Consider the following 17,803-nt stretch of genomic DNA (forward strand, 5'->3'; position numbering starts at 1 on the left):
GTCAATTATGAACTCAGAGATCTCATGAGCGAAAGAAACAGAGCTCACGTAGAGGAGCGGCTACATGGCTCCGTATATGCAGTCACGCACCATGTGACTCAGTCATGGCAGGGCGTAAATGCAGCCCAGACCCCAAACAATCGGCAAAAGACCCAAATGGGGATAGCATACAATTGCCGCATTCTACAAGCCAAGATCGAGGACCAACATGTATGTTCGATATTCAAGTAGACGTATAAATTTCGTAATGGTATACAAAACAATGCTCGCTAATCCAATGTGAATTCGCCGCTCAGACGCTCCCGTGAATAACCAAAACTGTAAAACGCACTGTCCACGCACTTATACAATCGAAACCATCCTAACCAAAATGTCATGCTTGCAATGCCTTGCCATCCTACTCAAGTGGCAAAGCCAATCAAATAGCCTCATTAAAGATATTCTGCAGCAACGGTCGCCCGTCGAGGATACCTCTCTTCCCAGCCTTGAAAACCTTGGCAGGCGTTTTCCTCCCTGTCTTAACCGTCTCTGGACTCCCATTCGGCGTTTGCTGGCTTCTCTTTTGCGGTCTCTTGTTCACCTGTCCGCCACTAGCAGTAATATCACCCAAAGCCTTCCGCTTCTTAGTCGGGCTGGGTGTCGGGCTCTTACTCGGAGCCGCAAAGCGCGAGCGAGACATCGACGGTGTTTTGCCAGTGGGCTGCGAGAAGCCTTCGTTGAAAGCGTGACCGTCTATCATATTCTGTGTGATGTCGAGCACCCAATCTTTCTCCCGGCAGAGCGCGACAATGTCTCGCAGCAGATCGTTGCCGGAGAGTGTTTTTTCGCTGCCTAAGATGATGAGCTTGCTGCGCGCTCTGGTGAGCGCAACGTTGACTCGACGGCGGTCTTTTAGCAAGTCGCCCACCACGCCGTTGTCGTTGCTTCGCACGCACGAGACCAGCACAACTTCCTTGTCGCGGCCTTGGAATTTGTCCGCTGTGTGGAGCTCTACAGCTGAGATGCCGGGTCCCGTGGCTGCCGCTGCGAGTTCTGAGCACTGAGTCTGCGTATGGGCGGAAGAAAGCGACTGTCGTAGCAGAGCGAGTTGGCTACGATAGAGCGCTATGACGCCGATCTCGGTAGCAGGTACACCGAGTGAGAGGAGCGAAAGGGTAAGATGTGTGACAAGGCGCGCTTCCAGAGTATTGTTGATGCGTGAGCCAGCTTGTGTTTCCAGTTGCGTGGAGATCAGATCGGTATTGATGAAGACCACGGGAGCACTTGGGGAAAGAGTTCGAGATAGCCAGCAGCTTGCAGAGGCAGGACCAACACAAGTGGACTCTTCAGCTGGTCGTGAGGGATGTAACTTGTTATGATGAGCTGACAGGCCTGAGGGATTGGGCAGGGTGATTTGGCGCGAAGCTATCGCAGACGTTCCACATTTGAGGCGTCCAGAGTAGATGAAAGTGTTCGACAGAAGCATGATATCGGCGCACATGCGGTACTGGTGCTCGAGACTCACAACAGCCTGAGGATGCGCCTCGCAGAGCATCTTGAACAGCGATACATCAAGACCACCTTCGGCTGCCTGCTTGTTTTGAACGAGAGGAGGAAGCTGGTAGTGATCTCCGACCAGGATAAACTTCTGCGACATACGAATGGGCCCTAGGCAAACGGGAAGCGTGATCTGAGAAGCTTCATCAACGATGCAGTAATCAAAAATTCGTCGGTTGAACAGAGGGTGGTTGATAGACAAGCAAGTCGTGGCTACGACTGGTGGCTGCATCCAAGATTTCTCGAGTTCCTCCAGACTCTCCTTAGTCTCGGCAGCCAAAGTAGCAAACTGGCGGACGTCAGGGTGGATTTTGGCGGCTGCTCCGATGCGCAAGACGCCAATGTTATCGTTCCGAATCTTCAGTAGAATGTTGTCGACTGCGGTGTGCGTATACGAGGTAAGAAGCACACTTTTGCCTTTGGCAACGAGTGTCCGAATGATGTGTGCGATAGTGGTAGTCTTGCCGGTACCAGGCATTCCCAGAACAAGAGCGTAGTCCTTGGCTGACATGACCTTGGACACGGCCGCTTTCTGGTCAGAGTTCATCGACATTTGCGAGGACTCTGGAAGAGAAGCATTTTGTGCGGTTGTGAAAATAGGAGCACGACCGCCAACGATGAGCGAGCGAAGGTCTCGTGCTTTGTAAATATTGTCGTCCATGATTTGGATCAGGTTGTTCCGAGCAGCCGCCATGCCGTTACTGAATTCGTCCTTATCCAAGCGATATAACACGGGCTCTTCGTCGTCCTGGTACTCCGGCACTGGATCGCCTTCTTTCGATACTTCCATGATGCCGGCGAAAGATTGGTTGTGCTGCGAATGGAAACCTGGAAGCTTGCTGCGAGAGTTGTGCAAGCGGCGATCAACAGCAACAGTGATGCGACGCTTTCGCACGTTTGTGACATAGCCGTTAGCTAATGCAAAGTGGCCTCGCTCGTCGGATACGACAACAGGCTCACCAATGATGAGCTGGGACTCTGTGAAAGAAAAGCCCGGCTTCGGCTGTTGTTTGACGAAAGTGTAGGTGTAGCGATTGATCTTCTGCCCATTCTTCTCTTCAAGGCCTGACCCGGGCTCCAGTATGACATTGGAGAAGCATCTTCCAAGTTTCTCTCGCTCGGTACTCAACATGGTCCAGAGCTCTCTTCTGAATTTCATCATATCGGATTCTTCCTTGGTGAGCAATTCGTCCCACTTCTTCATGAACTCCTGGTCAGAAGGCTTTAGATCTTTCACAAGCTCATCGTAACGCTCTTTTGCCTTCTTGTTCAGTCGCTCGCCCTGTCCATCTTCGACAAGCTTGTGGTACAGGAAACATGCTTCTTGAGCATAGCACTTGCCGCATTTGTGGTCCTCCTTCAGTATTTCCGGTAGCTCGATACGATCTCGGACAAAGCAGGCCAGCTCGTTGCGCTTGATGATCATGTGGATAATGTCGTTACGTATAGCGGGAATACGGCTGGTATCCGAAGTCTCAAGGTAATACAAAATACCGTATGCAATATCAACGTCTGGAGGTTTGGGTTAGCTTAGCTTAGTCTAGTATCAGAGTACGTTTACTTACCATAGCGGTTAGACAACAACAGGTTATACAAAGCTGTTTGTGCGACGTGCGCAGCGTTCGAAGAATTTTTGCCGGTCTTGACTTCAAAAGGGACTGTGAGGGTGCGTTCGCCTTGGTCATCCTGCATGGTCACTTGGACCGTAGCATCAATGTTGCCTTTAAGGCCGTACATCGGCGACCAGACATGTTCCTCGACGTCAAGCAACTTGTTGATGCTCATGACTGACTGCCTTCCATTCCGTTCTCGTACGATGGCATCCGCTCTTGGTTTGGCGCGGACAAAGATCTTAGCCCAGGACTGTAATTCTGGCAACTTGCTGCTGATATGCTCTTTCACCTCTTCGCAGTTCGAATTGATCTCGAGGATCGTTTCGAATTTGCTGGGAATGAGCTTGTCGACGGTCTCCAGAAGGAAGTCGATGTCCCACTGGTTGGCTTTTAAGGCTTCTTGGAAAAGCTCATGGAGAAGGGTGCCGTATAGCATGGGAGCATTGGCTCTGCTTGTCGCCTTGACCCGGTCTTGCAGGACAGCTCGTCGTAGACATCCAAACGAGTCTGCAACAACCGTCGCCGAGATCAGATGGTCAGGATGAAGTATGAGCATGTTGTGGTGATCGTCGATGATGCATTGCCCCGTCTTAGAGAACTCTCCGATGACGTGGACGAAGGAACCCGGGGTACACGGTGTATCGTACCAGGCTTGTCGAAGGGTGATGGCTTTGAATAGCTTTGTCTTCTCGTCCTCTACTAACAGAACCTACACAGGAGTGAGCATATCGAGCCATAGGCAAGTGGGCGATAGGAGAGGATCGAACCTTCTCTGGCATTTGATACCCCTTGTCAGTCATGTAGTGGGCCTCGTCTACTCGCTTTATGAGGTAGCGCTGAATAGCTCTAGCGTCCTGTGCACTCTTGAAGATTCAGCATTCATTCATTGATATGTTCGTGGTCTACATACATCTGTGGCGGGTGCTTGGGTTGCTGCAACCTCAGCTGCAGCAAATTCATCAGCATCTATGTCATCGCCAAAATCATCATCGTCATCGTCGTCGATTAGATCAATGACAGGAGGAGCAAGTACGGATGGAGCTCCTTTTGCCGTGTGCCTGTTCTCTGTTGCGTCGACACCTAATGACTGCCGCTCCGGTGTACACTCAGCCCTGGCATCGTAAAGCGATGCTACATGCTCAAGATCTTCCGCAAACACGTCTTCATCTAGTCCAAATTCGTCATCGCTTTCCGCCGCTTCCAACACAGGAGGCTCGGAAGGCTCACGTGGAGCTGAATTCGAAACGGCTTGTCCCATGTCTGGTGAGTGAATATGGGTTTCCGGGACGGTAGCAGTGCGGCCAGATATTTCGAGCGCATCTACCATGTCATCATCAAAGTCGACGTCACCGAACTCATCGGAAGAGCCCGAGGTTCTACGAGACCCGTACTCGTCTTCCTCGTCCTCTCCCTTTCCAACAGGCGCAGCTTCTTCAATCACAGTCGCGGAACTCTCCCCATCCTCAAAGTCCGCTCGTCCGCGATGTCGCAAGGGTGAATCAGTCGGAACATCCTGGCGCTCGGCCGCGGGCAACGGTGATGAGCTAGATGGAGCTTGTGAATCTCTCGGGACCGGCTTCGCCATTGATTCGCGCATCTTTTCGAGCATTTCTGCCAGGTTGGTTTTTCCCCGCGGTGGCGCTTGAAAGTTTCCATCGGAGCTTGGCTGATCAGACAGATCCTCGGTCTTTTCCTTGAAAACTCCAATCGCTGCCTGCGTTCTTCTCCTTTTCTTTGTAGATGCTGGAAATTCAACACCGCAGCTGGCCCACCTCCGAAGACCACTCACGCTCCCAGCTGTCGCAGAAGAGCGTGGCGAGGCTTCGCTAATTAGATGCGCGAACGCTATGCCTTTTGCGCCGCCTGGTGTTCCCTTGTTGTTCGTGTACTGATTCCATAATTCTGTCGCAGGATTGGCCTGAGGGGTTGTGAGCTGTCTCGCATCCTGCTGTTGTACCTGTGCATCTTCGGGAGAAGGCGCCACGGGTGAGGAGCTTCGTGCGCGCTTTCGTTTTCGCGGAAGAGGTGTGTTTATCTGCTGCGATCCACGCCAGCATAGTTGTTCCTCTGGCGACACTACAGTCTTGACAACATGGCGACTCGAATCGTCAACGTTACCGACGAGCTCGGCGAGTGGAATCCTAGTCCCAGGCGTCGATGGAGGTGGACATGACTTCGTGTTCGCCGGTTTCGGTGTTTGTGCAGTCTTCTCGGCAGCCTCTGTGTTGGTGGATTGGTGAGAGTCAACCCTTCTCTTCTTAGTCGGTGACTTGGCTTCCTTCCTCGCGACTGTGTTTTCTTTTTCTGCGTCTTTTCGTCCCATGGTATTCGGAGCAGGTGCGCCCTCGATGAACTGGAACTTCTTGAGCTTCGTCCGAGTCTGGCTCGAGGGCATGATAGGTGGTCCGGAGACGACTTGGTGGGGTGCAGCGGTGTTATGCTGGTCGGCAGTGTGATTGCGTGGACGGCCCGGCCATTGGTTAAAATGCTGTATTGGTTAGTGTCCAGAAGGAACGCTGTGTTCAAGAATAGTCGTGATCACCTTTGGCCGTGGTTTCTGATCAAAGAAGGACTTTTGACGCGTTGACATTGGGCGGACGCGTCGGGGTGGTGGAGAACGACGGCGTCGCGGAAGCGCGTCGCCCCAAGCCAATCAAGAAGAGACTCGGCTGGCGATGTCACGTGGTGTACAGCTCGGGAGCACTTGCCAAATTTGCAAAGGCCGACGGGTTTATCGAGAAGGTGAGCGCGTTCACGGCTATAACGTCCAATTGAATTACAGATAGCCGGATAGGGTCTGTCGAGCTCCGAGGACGGTGGACAAATAAAGTTGCTTTTGACGCACCCCATTTTCTTCCCTGTTATCGATTGGAGCTAGGACCACACAACACATCCCACACGGAGCTCGCTCGGACCTCGTCGCTTTCCCCAGGTCTCGTGCAGTCGGCGAGACTTGATCGACCTACACCACACCTCTCCACTCTTCCTTTTCCCTTCCTCCTCTTCTCATATCGCTAGCACAATGGCGGAACCACCGAAGCCGCTCCCGTTCGTCTACCAATTCGCGGCTGGTGAGTCCCAATGGCGGAAAGAAACCTGGAACTGTAGCTGACCGACCTGCAGGTGCCGTGGCAGGTGTCTCTGAAGTGAGTGCAGTGGGATGAAAGCTGCTTCGAGCTTGCTAAATTGACCTGCGCACTTAGATTTTGATCATGTAAGGTCATCGACATGAACATCATAGCGAAGCGCGTGCTGACTCAACAGGTATCCTCTTGATGTGGTCAAGACCAGAGTGTAAGCGTATTGCGACCGATCGAGATCCGCACGCATCCTAAACTCGCACAGGCAGCTCCAGACCGGCAAGGCGGCGGGTGAGGAGGGTTACAATGGAATGGTGGACTGCTTCCGCAAGATCATCAAGAACGAAGGGTACGGTCAAGCGTATGATGAGGGCAACAGCTGTCGATACTAATACCATGCAGTGCCTCCAGATTATATCGTGGTATTAGCGCGCCTATCCTCATGGAGGCGCCGAAGAGGTAGCTACTCTTACGATCGTCACTTCTGCGCCCGTACTGAATCACACAGGGCCACCAAGTTCGCGGCTAACGACTCCTGGGGCGCATTCTACCGCAACCTCTTCGGCCAAGCCAAGATGAACCAATCGCTCTCTATCCTTACCGGTGCGACTGCTGGTGCGACCGAGGCTTTCGTCGTTGTTCCCTTCGAGCTCGTCAAGATCCGTCTTCAAGACAAGGCGCAGGCGCACAAGTACAACGGCATGGTAGACTGCTTTACCAAGATTGTGAAGAACGAGGGTCCTCTCACCCTCTACCAGGGTCTCGAGTCGACCATGTGGCGCCACATTCTCTGGAACGCCGGATACTTTGGCTGCATCTTCCAGGTCCGCACCCTTCTGCCAGAGGCCACCACCAAGCAGGGCCAAATCACCAACGATCTCATGTCCGGTGCCGTTGGTGGCACTGTCGGTACCATCCTCAACACCCCCATGGACGTCGTCAAGTCGCGCATCCAGAACTCCACCAAGGTCGTAGGAACCGTACCCAAGTACAACTGGGCATGGCCCGCTCTCGGCACCGTCATGCGCGAGGAAGGTTTCAGTGCTCTGTATAAGGGGTTCTTGCCCAAGGTGCTCAGATTGGGCCCAGGTGGTGGTATCCTCCTGGTTGTGTTCACCGGTGTTATGGACTTCTTCCGCCAGATGCGTGGAGACATCTAAACATCCGGCGCGTAGGGCGTGTGAGGTGATCCACGGTATAAGATTGCAAACGCTGCAGCAGGCGGTTGACCAAGATATCTTTTCTTTGCGTCTCAATCTGAAGGGCATATAGAGTGTACATTGTGTCTCGACTTGTAGAACAAGCAACTTCAGCATCATAGCCATATGCTCTTCCTTGTCACTGTCATACACTATCAAGCACGTCCCCACGGCAAGAGTGCAGTACCTCACCTCAACTCCGGTACCCAGATTTTTACTTGATGTTTGTATAATTAAAAAACCGCGAACGTAGTATGTGCAAGGTACATCCCGGAGCTTTAACAGCGCATAGCACAGTTCCCGCACATCATATTACGGGATTCACATTCCTTAGGGGCAGACTCTACTGGTATCATTCAACTCAAACAAATCGACTGGAAGGCTGCGGTTGCGGTCGTCGTCACATCGGATGACCCTAAAAACCCAAGCTCATCGGCTTATATCGAATTGGGCTTATACGCCGGCATACCCTCCTTCTTCCCCCAGCTGAACACCTTGCCATCCATATCCGGCCCAAGCAGCGGCCACACCACACTCGACACCCACGTCCCCACCGTGTCCTTCACCAAACTATCCCTCCTCGCACTCCCCATACTACTCATGCGCATCAAATCTCCCAGCCAGCTCGTCGCGGTCGAATAATTCCCCGCTTCCAGCCCCGCGATCGCCGCAGTCGCTGCCTCCAGCTCCGTTTGCTTCGGATCGGTCTCCTCCAGCTTCTTGGTGACATCCGGCTTTGTGAGATTCTCGTTCTGCTCGCCGGGGGAAAGGATGGTGGCCGGGGCTATCATGTTGATTGCGACGTCAAAAGGCGCGGGGGCTTGGCCGGAGGTGTTGTTCTTGGAACGGCGCGCGCCGTTGTACAGGATGACTTCTTGGCGGAGGCCGTCGCAGAGGGCTTTAAGGGCTGCTTTGGCGGGCGGGTAACCGCCGTACCCGAGGATGTTGATAAAACCCAGGACGGAGGATGTCACTATGAAGTGCCGCGTTGGCTCGGAGGGCGCGCCTGCTTTGTAGGGTGTGTCGGGGTATAGCCAGGCTTTGAGCGTTTGGTGTGCGAGGTAACATGCTGCCCAGTAGTTGATGTCCATTTGCTGCCTCAATGTATCTGACTTCTGCTCGAGGAAGAGTCCTGGGGTGGAGGAGCCGGCATTGGCCCATACGATTTCGGGACTATTGCCGTTGTTCCAGGCGGTCGCTTCAGCGATGAGGCGCGCATTCTCGGCTTCCTTCGTGCAGTCGGCGGATATGTAGTGGAAGCGCTGGGCTGAGGGGTACTTTGCGGCGGCTTTGGCGTAATCAGTTGCGGTTTGCAGCTTTTCTACGTTGCGGGCGACGAGGATGACGTTAGCGCCGCGCTGGCTGAGGAGCTTTGCGAGCTCTTTGCCCATGCCATAGGAGGCACCTGTAAGGAGGACCGTCTGCGTTCACGGTAAGCCTCAATGGCGTAAGGATGAGTAGATAGACTCACCCTTCCCTCTACTGGAAATTTGTTGCCCCACGAAAGGAAGCCCATAACGTTAAAGCTTATGTATCCCAGCAAGATCAGAGAAGCTGTGATTAGCCACAACAACACAGTGTCCATGAAAATGGCGGATGAGGAAGGAAGTAAAGAATGACTACTGTTAGAAAAGGAGATGATAGTGGCTCATCAATGTTGGGCGACCCCACGCGCGCTCACTACTTTGGGAATAAGGATTGCGTGTCGAGACTACTCGGAATCCTAGTCGACTCGTATCAAGATATTGCTAGCCGTCAGCAAAGCTGTCTACAAAGCGCGTGCGCACAGTTGGACCGCTAAGGGATTAACTCGCAAAATAGTGCTCCAGAAATCGGCCCCAAATTAGGTCAGCAAGGCTATTTTAGCGCCGAGCTTGACCGCGGAAGTCCCACCTCGCGCGCCAAGATTTTGACAGTAAATTTTGGAAAGTTGCGCCCATCTGCAGCACCGAATAGCTCCACCACATTGCAAATATGGGGAAGAAAAGAAAGGCAGGAGGCCGGTATGGCGAGCCTACAGAACCAAAGGAGGAGAACTCAAAGCTTGCGATAAGCACGTACGAAGATGTCGCTGATTCCGAGGACGAATTCCACATCAATCGCGATAAGATATTGCTGGACGACGGACCGGCTGCGAAGAAGCTGCGCAAGTGGCGGGAAGAAGGTGAGCTAGCAACACTTCAGTTGAAGGTGTATATACTAATAATTCCTGTCAGATGAGCTCCTACAACCTGAAGACGAGGAAATTCTCGACTATGACGAAGACGACGATGAGGATGGCTTCGACGAAGAACAATACGAGGAAGATGCTGAGGCAGACGAAGACGATACACGCAAACCCGAAGCCGAAGACGAGGAGGATCTTGGCGGTTGGGGTCCGTCGAAGAAAGATTACTACAATGCGGATGCGATAGAGACGGAGCAAGATGCGCTCGACGAAGAAGCGGAAGCTTTACGAATACAAAAGAAACAACTGCAGTCGATGACAGAGGCGGACTTCGGCTTTGATGAGGATGAATGGGCGGGTCAAGACGGCGATGCTGGCGCAGATTCCGGCAAGGTGGTGACGGAAGTGCTGCCACAGCTCCGGATTACAGATGACATGTCTGAAGAAGAGAGGTTGAAGATCCTACGGACGCGATATCCTGAGTTCGAACCGATATCGCAGGAGTATCTGCGGTTACAACCTGTGCACCATGAATTGGCTGCGGCTGCTAATGCCGCTACACGGCTCATCAAAGCTCACACTTCAAAGTCCGGGAAAACGAATGCGGCACTTTTACCGAAACCCATGGCGATAACCAAATACCGAGCTTGTGCAGCTTATCTAGCGGCTATGTCGATGTACTTTGCTGTCCTTGGTTCCACAGCACAGGAAGGCAATTCGTCGGTGATTGCATTAGACCCCGCTGAGCTTCACGAGCATCCCGTCATGGAAAGTCTGCTCAAGACTCGGAGCCTATGGGAGAAGGTCGAGGGTCTACCAATTGGAGATCCCATGGTGGAGGCAGCCCTCGGCGATGAATTATCTGTCATCGAAGAAGTGTCGGTTGTTGAGACCGGCAATGACCTGGATGTATCAGCGAAGGAGAAGAAGCCAAAGAAGACCAAGGCCCAGCGCGCTGCTGAAGCTGCGCAAGCCAAGTCTGAGGCACGACGTGCAGAGAAGCTCCGTCAGACCGAGGAGGAGCTCGCATCGCTTGCTTCGCTCACTGGTGCAAAGGCTCTCAAGGCCTCTCGCAAGAAGAAAGCCGAGGAACCTAAGCTCAACCTGCTCAATGCGGAAGACTCCGACTTCGGCGAGGAGACAGAACTCACGGCGCACGAGCTTGCGGAGAAGCAGAAGAAGAAGAAGTCATTGCGTTTCTACACATCACAAATCGCTCAGAAGGCGATCAGGAGAGATGCTGCAGGCAAGGACGCTGGCGGTGACGCTGATGTGCCTCACCGCGAGCGCTTGAAGGATCGCCAGGCCCGTCTGCAGGCCCAAGCCGAGAAGAAGGGCCACAACAAGTCAGGTCCTGGTGTCGATCTTGGTGAAGGCGGTGACAGCTCAGACGAGGGCGACGCACCACCACGTCCGGAAGATTTCGAAGACGGTGACGGTTACTACGATATGATTTCGGCCAGAAGTAACGCGAAGAAGCAGCAAAAGACAGACCGAGCCGAGGCATATGCAGTCGCAAAGGCACAGGGCGCGGCCGTCGTGGAAGAGGAGATTATCGGCGAGGACGGACGTCGCCAGATCAGCTACGTGATCGAGAAGAATAAAGGACTGACTCCACATCGGAAGAAACAGAGTATGTATTTCCATGCCTCTATACACCCTCGACCACTCCTAACTTTTTCACAGATCGCAATCCGCGTGTCAAGAAGAAGATCCGCTACGAAGCCAAGAAGAAGGCGCTCAAATCACAAAAACCTGTGTTCGACGCCGGAAAGAAGGCGAAAGGTGGTGCGCATTACCAGGGAGAACTCACTGGTATCAAAAAGGGATTGGTTAGGAGTAGAAAGTTGTAGGAATCATACGAGACGCCATTGGACACGAATCATATCTGAACCTGCATATCTGCTCGCGTGTTATGTATGCATATGGAATGTTGAGGTATCTCGCGTAGAGATATACTGCGCCACGTGTGCTCCTACTTGTGGGCGAACTCTAACAGTAGCACAGTCCGCCATCCTCATACGGTCATGGCATCCGCTTCAACATGACTGTATCGAAACGCACTTCCTCAGGTCCACTCTACATGTGTACCTTCTTTACATGAATGGGTATGTCGTACCACACTCCTGCCTCACCTGGCATACGTGGACTTTCATCAGGCCACCGGCTCGCTCTACCTTCGTCAATAATATGATTCTTATGATCCTGTTTACCGTAGCGATGTGAGTCCACCAGCGCCTAGTGCTGAGAAAGCAGGTTTCGAGGGAGTGCATACGAGGAGTAAGAGTATAATTGCGGGGGGTTTGAAGCTCAACTTTACATACGGTCAGCTGCTTACCTGGATGCCTGACCACTGCTGCGGCTTGTGTTAGGGCTGACAGGGCCTTAACTACCTGAACAGGCAGTGTTAAAACATGTTTCCTTAGGTGTCGTATGTGGCGTGGCATACTTCGTATACCATACCATACGTTCTGCATCTGTATGCCTTCATGGGCTACTGTTAGTATACAAGGACAATCAGTCAGGACCCAATTAGACAAGCAAGTAACCCGAGCTCCAGCAGAGCCTCCCTTCTTCATCCCCCAATCGGCGATGCCCCAACACAAAATGCCAATCCCATATTTCACAACCCTGTGACGCCGGCCAACGTCACAGGATCGACCACGTTGGTCTGCATTGGCCAATCAGTACTCGTCCCGGCCGCAAGCGAACCCCACAATTGTAACGTTCTACCCGCTTTGGGACGTCTCACGTGGTGCGCTGTGTGCGAAGCTGAAGGAATTCATGGCTTGATGGCGCCCGCGGGCTGCGGAGGAGAGCACAATCTGGCATGCTGCGGAGCGCGAGCAAACCGTGGGTAAACGAGGAGTGTGGTTCGATCTTCACTACATACGAGACCTCGAATCTATATAGGACCATCATCGAGCCTTTCTGATAGAGAACAATTGTGTGGAAGACAATTTCTCCGTAGACCCTACCTCAAGCTGGGGTCGCACTAACCTCTGCGTCATACCTAAGTGGTGGAGCCGCCGTACCTGAGCACCGGCGTGAGGGCGCGATAGTCGTTGGCTCTGCGTGCATTCCTGGGCCTTCCGCGGGGAATCGGGAACACCTACGTAACAACGACAGCACAGCACACCTTCGTAACGAAAAACCTCAGCTCGGCTCCCCCCGCTTCGCATGGCATATCAGCGAGGGCCTTCCACCGTCGACGTCCCTTCTACACACCTCGAATCGAATAGCACCATGGACGCCCTCCACCAGCTGAGACCCGGTCCTGCTTCGGCGGTCCTGCCCTTCCCAAATGCCGTCCTCGAAACAGCAACATTCCACTTCCTCGCCGTGGCCCTGACTTTTATCCTCCCGCTCTTCACACTCTTCTACATCCACGCCGACTACAAAGCCTTTCTTTCTCTCGGCCCCGGCGGTGCGTAATCCCATTCTTCTCCCTTCTCCCCAAACACATACCGCGTACCTCCCTCATACACCCCTCCACACTGGTCCTGACCCTGACTCCGTACAGGCACACCAGCCACCCCCCTCGGCTACGCCAAAATAAAACTCCTCTCCATCCTGTGCCTCCGCGACCCCCTCCGCCCAGCCTCCATCCCCCACACTTCCGTCCCCAGCGCGGCTACCTCTCCCCAAACTCTCTCCCCACCCGCCCCGGCGCCCGCCCCACCGTCCGCGGCATCGCGCCCCAACGGCAACAATCTCAGAAGTCCTCCGTCGACATCTACAAAGCGCTCGTGGACTCCATGCGCGCTTTAATAGCCCAGCCGGAAAACTGTCTCGTCGAGAGGACGAGTTGCTTTGAGAAGCACAGCTCGGGTATCTTTGCGAGTACGCCTATTACGAGGACGTGCGGCGGGGAGGTGTGCCATGCGCATCCGTCGGATGGGAGTATGCATATGACGCTACACCCTGCGGATGCGAAAATCGTGCTCGAGTCTGGTTGGGGTGAGCGGCATCCATTGGCGAGGGGAGGGTGGTGTAGGCGGTTTGTGCCCAAGGAGTTTGTGCTGATATATGCGCCGAGGACGAAGGAGGAGGTGGAGATCATTACGAAGATCGTGGCGGCGGGCGTGTGGTGGGTTGCGGGGATCGATGTGGAGAAGGAGGGTAAGGAGAGGAGGGATTCGTCGGCGGAGGTGGAGGCTTTTGTGAGGTCGAATGGGAATGAGTGCCATGCTTGTAGGGTGCATGGGTGTGGGTCGAAGAGCTTGGAGGGAAGTATGGCTGGGAGCGCGTGAGCTTATGAGAGAGAAGATCAGTACTTTGGAAATGGAAGGGAAAAGAATGATGTTTGGAGGTGGGGCTTTGATTTGTTCTGGCGTTTTAGCACAGCATGTGTCGGCGCAAGGCGTTGGGGATACCGGCAGGGCACACAGATATCCATCGTATAATTTCATTGCTTTTCGATTTAGAGCTTCAAAGGGTATCTAGATCTGATTCAAATTAGCTCGTTGACCCAGACAATTCCCATGGAAGGAAGACCACTTACCCGTATGCCACCAATGTTGACAACCCAGACATTCACTTCCCACCCGCCTTAGCCCACTCCGCATACTCCTTCCTCTTGCTCCTCACATCCCAGAACCCCCTCCTACCCTCTCCATTCCCACCAATACCCGTGTCCAGTCCCAGAAACGCGAACCCGTCACCCTCGCTCAAGATCTCCTCGCCCTCCCTCGTCCACTTGCCCTCGCCATGCTGCCCCTCACGTGCGATCTTGCCTCCCCACTTCGCCCATTGTATCGGTTTCAGTTGCGGCGAGGAGACAACGATGCCGGCGGATAGGACGAAGATGGAGACGAGCAGCTCGATAGTGATGTCGAGGGGCAGTGGGGTGTGCGCGAAGGCCGCGGTGTGTTCGTGGGAGGAGTAGACGCTGTTGGAGCTGTTAGTCAAGCAATCCATGGAACACCGATAACAATGAAGCGGAGTCTGTAGCCCGGCGATTCTCGAAGCGCAGCGAGTTTCAGGTGCCGGTGGCCGTTGTTGACAGTGATAGCACGGTGACGTCGGAGAATTGATCATCGCGATAAGCAACTAAAGTGATAACATACGCATGTGTCAGGAAGATGAGGCCGACGGCATTGAGCGCTGTGCCTAGGATCGCCATGTCGAAGCTCGTTCGTGGGAGGAGGGGCTGAGCAAGCTTGCGGTGGTGCGGGACTGAGGTACTCCGAGGCGCAACAGGAAGCTCGAGCTGCTTCAGATGGCCTGACGATGGGGGATCGAAGTCAGGTTGCAAGGTCCCAGGTCGGAGGTGGAATGAAGTCGTGGTGGGGGGTTTGGAGAATGGAGCGTGTCGCAATAGAAAGTGGTGATGCCGTGATGCAGGGTAGAAGGCTTGGCACCACCAATCCTGTGCACGAAGCCCTCCCACTGTACGATATACGGTAAGGATAGTCCCAACTCAGCTCTTCCAACCTGCAGTCTAAAAACCTTCGCGGAGTGCGTTTCTCGTCGAGCTCTCAAAAGAGCCAGAGCATCACTTACGTCTTCCGCCAGGCCAGAGCTCGATCGAGACGAAGCCTGGCACAAGGCAGCTGGTAATGGTAGCTTAGGCCGATAACAATGTACTAGCACAGTTACAATCGGACTGGGCGCATTGGGAAGCGCCCGCGTTGTTCCAAAAAGCCTTGTACAGAATCACGTATGAGCCATAAGATCGTGAACCTCATAAGCAACAAGCACACAATCCTAATTATTTTTATAATAATATACTAGAAGCCATCGAGCCCAAACGTGAACAAAGCACAAAGCGTGCTATATGCAGCACTTTAATCAGAAGTGTTCCATAAGACGCTCCTCCCAGCCATGTCCACTATCCCAGCAACCTAAACAAAAATCCGCACCAAGGAAAAGCTGCCTCCAACTCCAGCAAAGCAAGTGGTATAGAGCAAAAGTCGATTATCGACGGACAAAGTTCAATGCACGGCGGGTTTATGCACGATGAGCCCACTCAGCCAACTGGTGACTCGAGTCCACGCTCTCCTGGTTCTTCTCGTGCATGCCCATGTTGGAAGCGTGCTGCTCGAGGGAGTGTGTGGAGAGGCCCTCGTCGACGTCGTCGGCACTGGCAACCTCGCGCGTGAGCTCGACGTAGTCGTACTGTTTCCTCGTTAGCATCGTGATTCTTGAATGTGTGTGGAGAGATGGGGGAGGCACATACAGCAAACTCGCCGATTTCGACGTCATCGAGACCTAGGACTTCGTCTTCGTCGCTTACGCGGAGCTTGAAGATGGGGAGGAATTTGCCGATGAAGTCGAGGGCGCCGAGGATAAGGCAGGTTCCTGCGAAACTGTATGCTCCGCCGGAGACGGAATCGGCGAGCTGGTAGCCCAGCTGCATGTAGTGCTGGTTGAGCCAGCCGCCGGGGATGACCGTGTAGCCATCCAAATGAGCAATGTAGTCACTGAGGAAACGTTAGCGAGGGGTAACTCAATCGCGCTCGTAAGACTTACGCTGCAAAGAAAGCGGTCAGAATATTGCCACAGAGACCACCAACGGCGTGCACAGCGAAGATATCGAGAGCATCGTCGCAGCGAAGGAAGTACTTGAGCTTTGTAGCGTAGTTGCACGCAACACCTCCGACTACACCAAAGATGACGGCGGCCCAGGCAGGCACGAATCCCGATCCGGGTGTTATACAGACCAGGCCGGCGATGACGCCCGAGCAGAAGCCAACGGTGGACCACTTGCGCTCAAGTCGATAATCGACGAGGCACCAAGTGATACCGCCCGTGCAAGCAGCAAGGTTGGTAACCACGGCTGCCATGACAGCACGCAGATTAGCAGACAGGGCGGACCCAGCATTGAAGCCGAACCACCCGACCCAAAGGAACACGGTGCCGATCACGATGTGCGTGACATTGTGAGGTCGGTAGTTCAGCTCTTGCGTGCCGTGGCCTCGACGCTTGCCGAGCATGTAGGAATAGGCGAGTGCTGCGGTGCCGGAGGCAATATGGACAGGAGTTCCACCTGCGAAATCAAGTCCACCCAATAGGAAGGTCCAGCCTTTGGGGTTCCAGGTCCAGCACGCAATAGGGTCGTAGATCACGGTCGTCCAGATGAACATGTATATTATACATGGGAGCATTCTTCCTCGCTCGGCAACAGCACCGACGGCGAGAGCGACCGTGATAGCAGCGAACATGCCCTGGTAGACGCAGAAAAGCAGATCAGGAATACGCGGACTGCCAACCGAAGGGTAGCCAAGCACGTTCCTGAGGCCGATGTTGTCGAGGTCACCGATGAATTTGCCCGCGTTGTGCGAGAAGGCGAGCGAGTAGCCCCAGAAGAACCACTGGAAAGAGACGACTGCCGTCGCCATGACGGAGCTGATGGCAAAGGATTAGCATTTTTCCAATGACGGTGGTCGTGAGCGAACTCACAGCCATAGCAGCGACAAGGCCGACTTCCTACGTGCCAGACCGGAATAGAAGAAGCCAACACCGGGAATCATGAGAAGCACGAGGGCCGTTGATGTGAGCATCCACGCGATATCGCCCGCCTGCAGGGATTAGTACAACTACACGCGATCTGCTTGCGCTGGGACCTTACATTGTAAAAGACATTGAGGTTATCTAGCCTGCTGTCTCCTCCAGTGGGTAAAGACGAGTTTGTGAAGGCCACAAGTGGCACCGTAGGGTCGGAGCCGCTCGCAGAAGGGTCCATACTGGCAAGTACCCCGGTTCCGGAGCGTGTGTCGATCTACGTTCGTACAAATGTAGCAAGCGGGGTGCTACCGGCGAGAACGCGTACTCGCAAGTGTGTGCGAAGAGGAGGAAGTAAGGACTGGACAGGGAATGGCAGGCCGACCAATGCTCCCGGGGTGTCAGATTATAGATGTCGAAGTCAAAGTCCTCGGCGAGGTCGGGAGTCGCGGTTCGCTCCGAAGGCGTTTGCGCAGCGATCGAACGAGCGGCCGTCCTCTAGTCGCGCACACTTGGGATATTGTGGTACAGGATCGCCGGTGACCGCGAGTATGTATACAGCTCTGGGAGCACGGTCACAGTGGGGAGGGATATAAGAGAGATATACAGGCGGCGGACATTAGCTTTGCGCCTGCGACAGCTCGGGCCATGGTTAGAATCTCCAAGCATGAACCTCCCTCCAGGATCACGAGCAAGCCACACAGTGGGGTGAAGATACGAACCGGACCCCAGCCAATGCGGCGACGTCTCGCAAACGCGGCA

At 53.9% G+C, this 17,803-nt stretch overlaps 7 protein-coding genes across 7 annotated transcripts; 3 read left to right on the forward strand and 4 right to left on the reverse strand.

The window, feature by feature from the left end:
* Window positions 1–418: 418 nt before the first annotated feature.
* dna2 (DNA replication endonuclease-helicase Dna2) lies at window positions 419–5,739 on the reverse strand (the record flags this gene model as incomplete). Its single annotated transcript, XM_056215035.1, has 5 exons — window positions 419–3,048; window positions 3,102–3,858; window positions 3,917–4,012; window positions 4,060–5,637; window positions 5,692–5,739. 5 exons carry the CDS (start codon window positions 5,737–5,739, stop codon window positions 419–421), a joined length of 5,109 nt encoding a protein of 1,702 aa, XP_056072302.1.
* A 432-nt stretch (window positions 5,740–6,171) lies between these two features.
* Window positions 6,172–7,389, forward strand: N0V89_006266 (uncharacterized protein; the record flags this gene model as incomplete). The annotated part of the gene is made up of 7 exons (XM_056215036.1): window positions 6,172–6,220; window positions 6,273–6,295; window positions 6,353–6,363; window positions 6,414–6,443; window positions 6,495–6,578; window positions 6,632–6,688; window positions 6,738–7,389. The coding sequence occupies 7 exons, from the start codon at window positions 6,172–6,174 to the stop codon at window positions 7,387–7,389; spliced, it is 906 nt and encodes a 301-aa protein (XP_056072303.1).
* Window positions 7,390–7,865: 476 nt separating this feature from the next.
* On the reverse strand, window positions 7,866–8,944 carry TSC10 (3-dehydrosphinganine reductase; the record flags this gene model as incomplete). The annotated part of the gene is made up of 2 exons (XM_056215037.1): window positions 7,866–8,849; window positions 8,900–8,944. The coding sequence occupies 2 exons, from the start codon at window positions 8,942–8,944 to the stop codon at window positions 7,866–7,868; spliced, it is 1,029 nt and encodes a 342-aa protein (XP_056072304.1).
* A 458-nt stretch (window positions 8,945–9,402) lies between these two features.
* Window positions 9,403–11,448, forward strand: SAS10 (something about silencing protein 10; the record flags this gene model as incomplete). Its single annotated transcript, XM_056215038.1, has 3 exons — window positions 9,403–9,592; window positions 9,645–11,228; window positions 11,282–11,448. The coding sequence occupies 3 exons, from the start codon at window positions 9,403–9,405 to the stop codon at window positions 11,446–11,448; spliced, it is 1,941 nt and encodes a 646-aa protein (XP_056072305.1).
* A 1,327-nt stretch (window positions 11,449–12,775) lies between these two features.
* Window positions 12,776–13,366, forward strand: N0V89_006269 (uncharacterized protein; the record flags this gene model as incomplete). The annotated part of the gene is made up of 2 exons (XM_056215039.1): window positions 12,776–13,022; window positions 13,119–13,366. The coding sequence occupies 2 exons, from the start codon at window positions 12,776–12,778 to the stop codon at window positions 13,364–13,366; spliced, it is 495 nt and encodes a 164-aa protein (XP_056072306.1).
* A 765-nt stretch (window positions 13,367–14,131) lies between these two features.
* N0V89_006270 (uncharacterized protein) lies at window positions 14,132–14,720 on the reverse strand (the record flags this gene model as incomplete). The annotated part of the gene is made up of 2 exons (XM_056215040.1): window positions 14,132–14,486; window positions 14,665–14,720. The coding sequence occupies 2 exons, from the start codon at window positions 14,718–14,720 to the stop codon at window positions 14,132–14,134; spliced, it is 411 nt and encodes a 136-aa protein (XP_056072307.1).
* Window positions 14,721–15,547: 827 nt separating this feature from the next.
* Window positions 15,548–17,282, reverse strand: AMT1 (ammonium transporter Amt1; the record flags this gene model as incomplete). Its single annotated transcript, XM_056215041.1, has 5 exons — window positions 15,548–15,715; window positions 15,777–16,020; window positions 16,070–16,945; window positions 17,000–17,118; window positions 17,169–17,282. The coding sequence occupies 5 exons, from the start codon at window positions 17,280–17,282 to the stop codon at window positions 15,548–15,550; spliced, it is 1,521 nt and encodes a 506-aa protein (XP_056072308.1).
* Between the last annotated feature and the right edge of the window lie 521 nt (window positions 17,283–17,803).

This window comes from Didymosphaeria variabile, assembly GCF_027946475.1.
Source record: "Didymosphaeria variabile strain IMI 356815 chromosome Unknown scaffold_4, whole genome shotgun sequence".
In the NCBI taxonomy this organism is placed as follows: domain Eukaryota; kingdom Fungi; phylum Ascomycota; class Dothideomycetes; order Pleosporales; family Didymosphaeriaceae; genus Didymosphaeria; species Didymosphaeria variabile.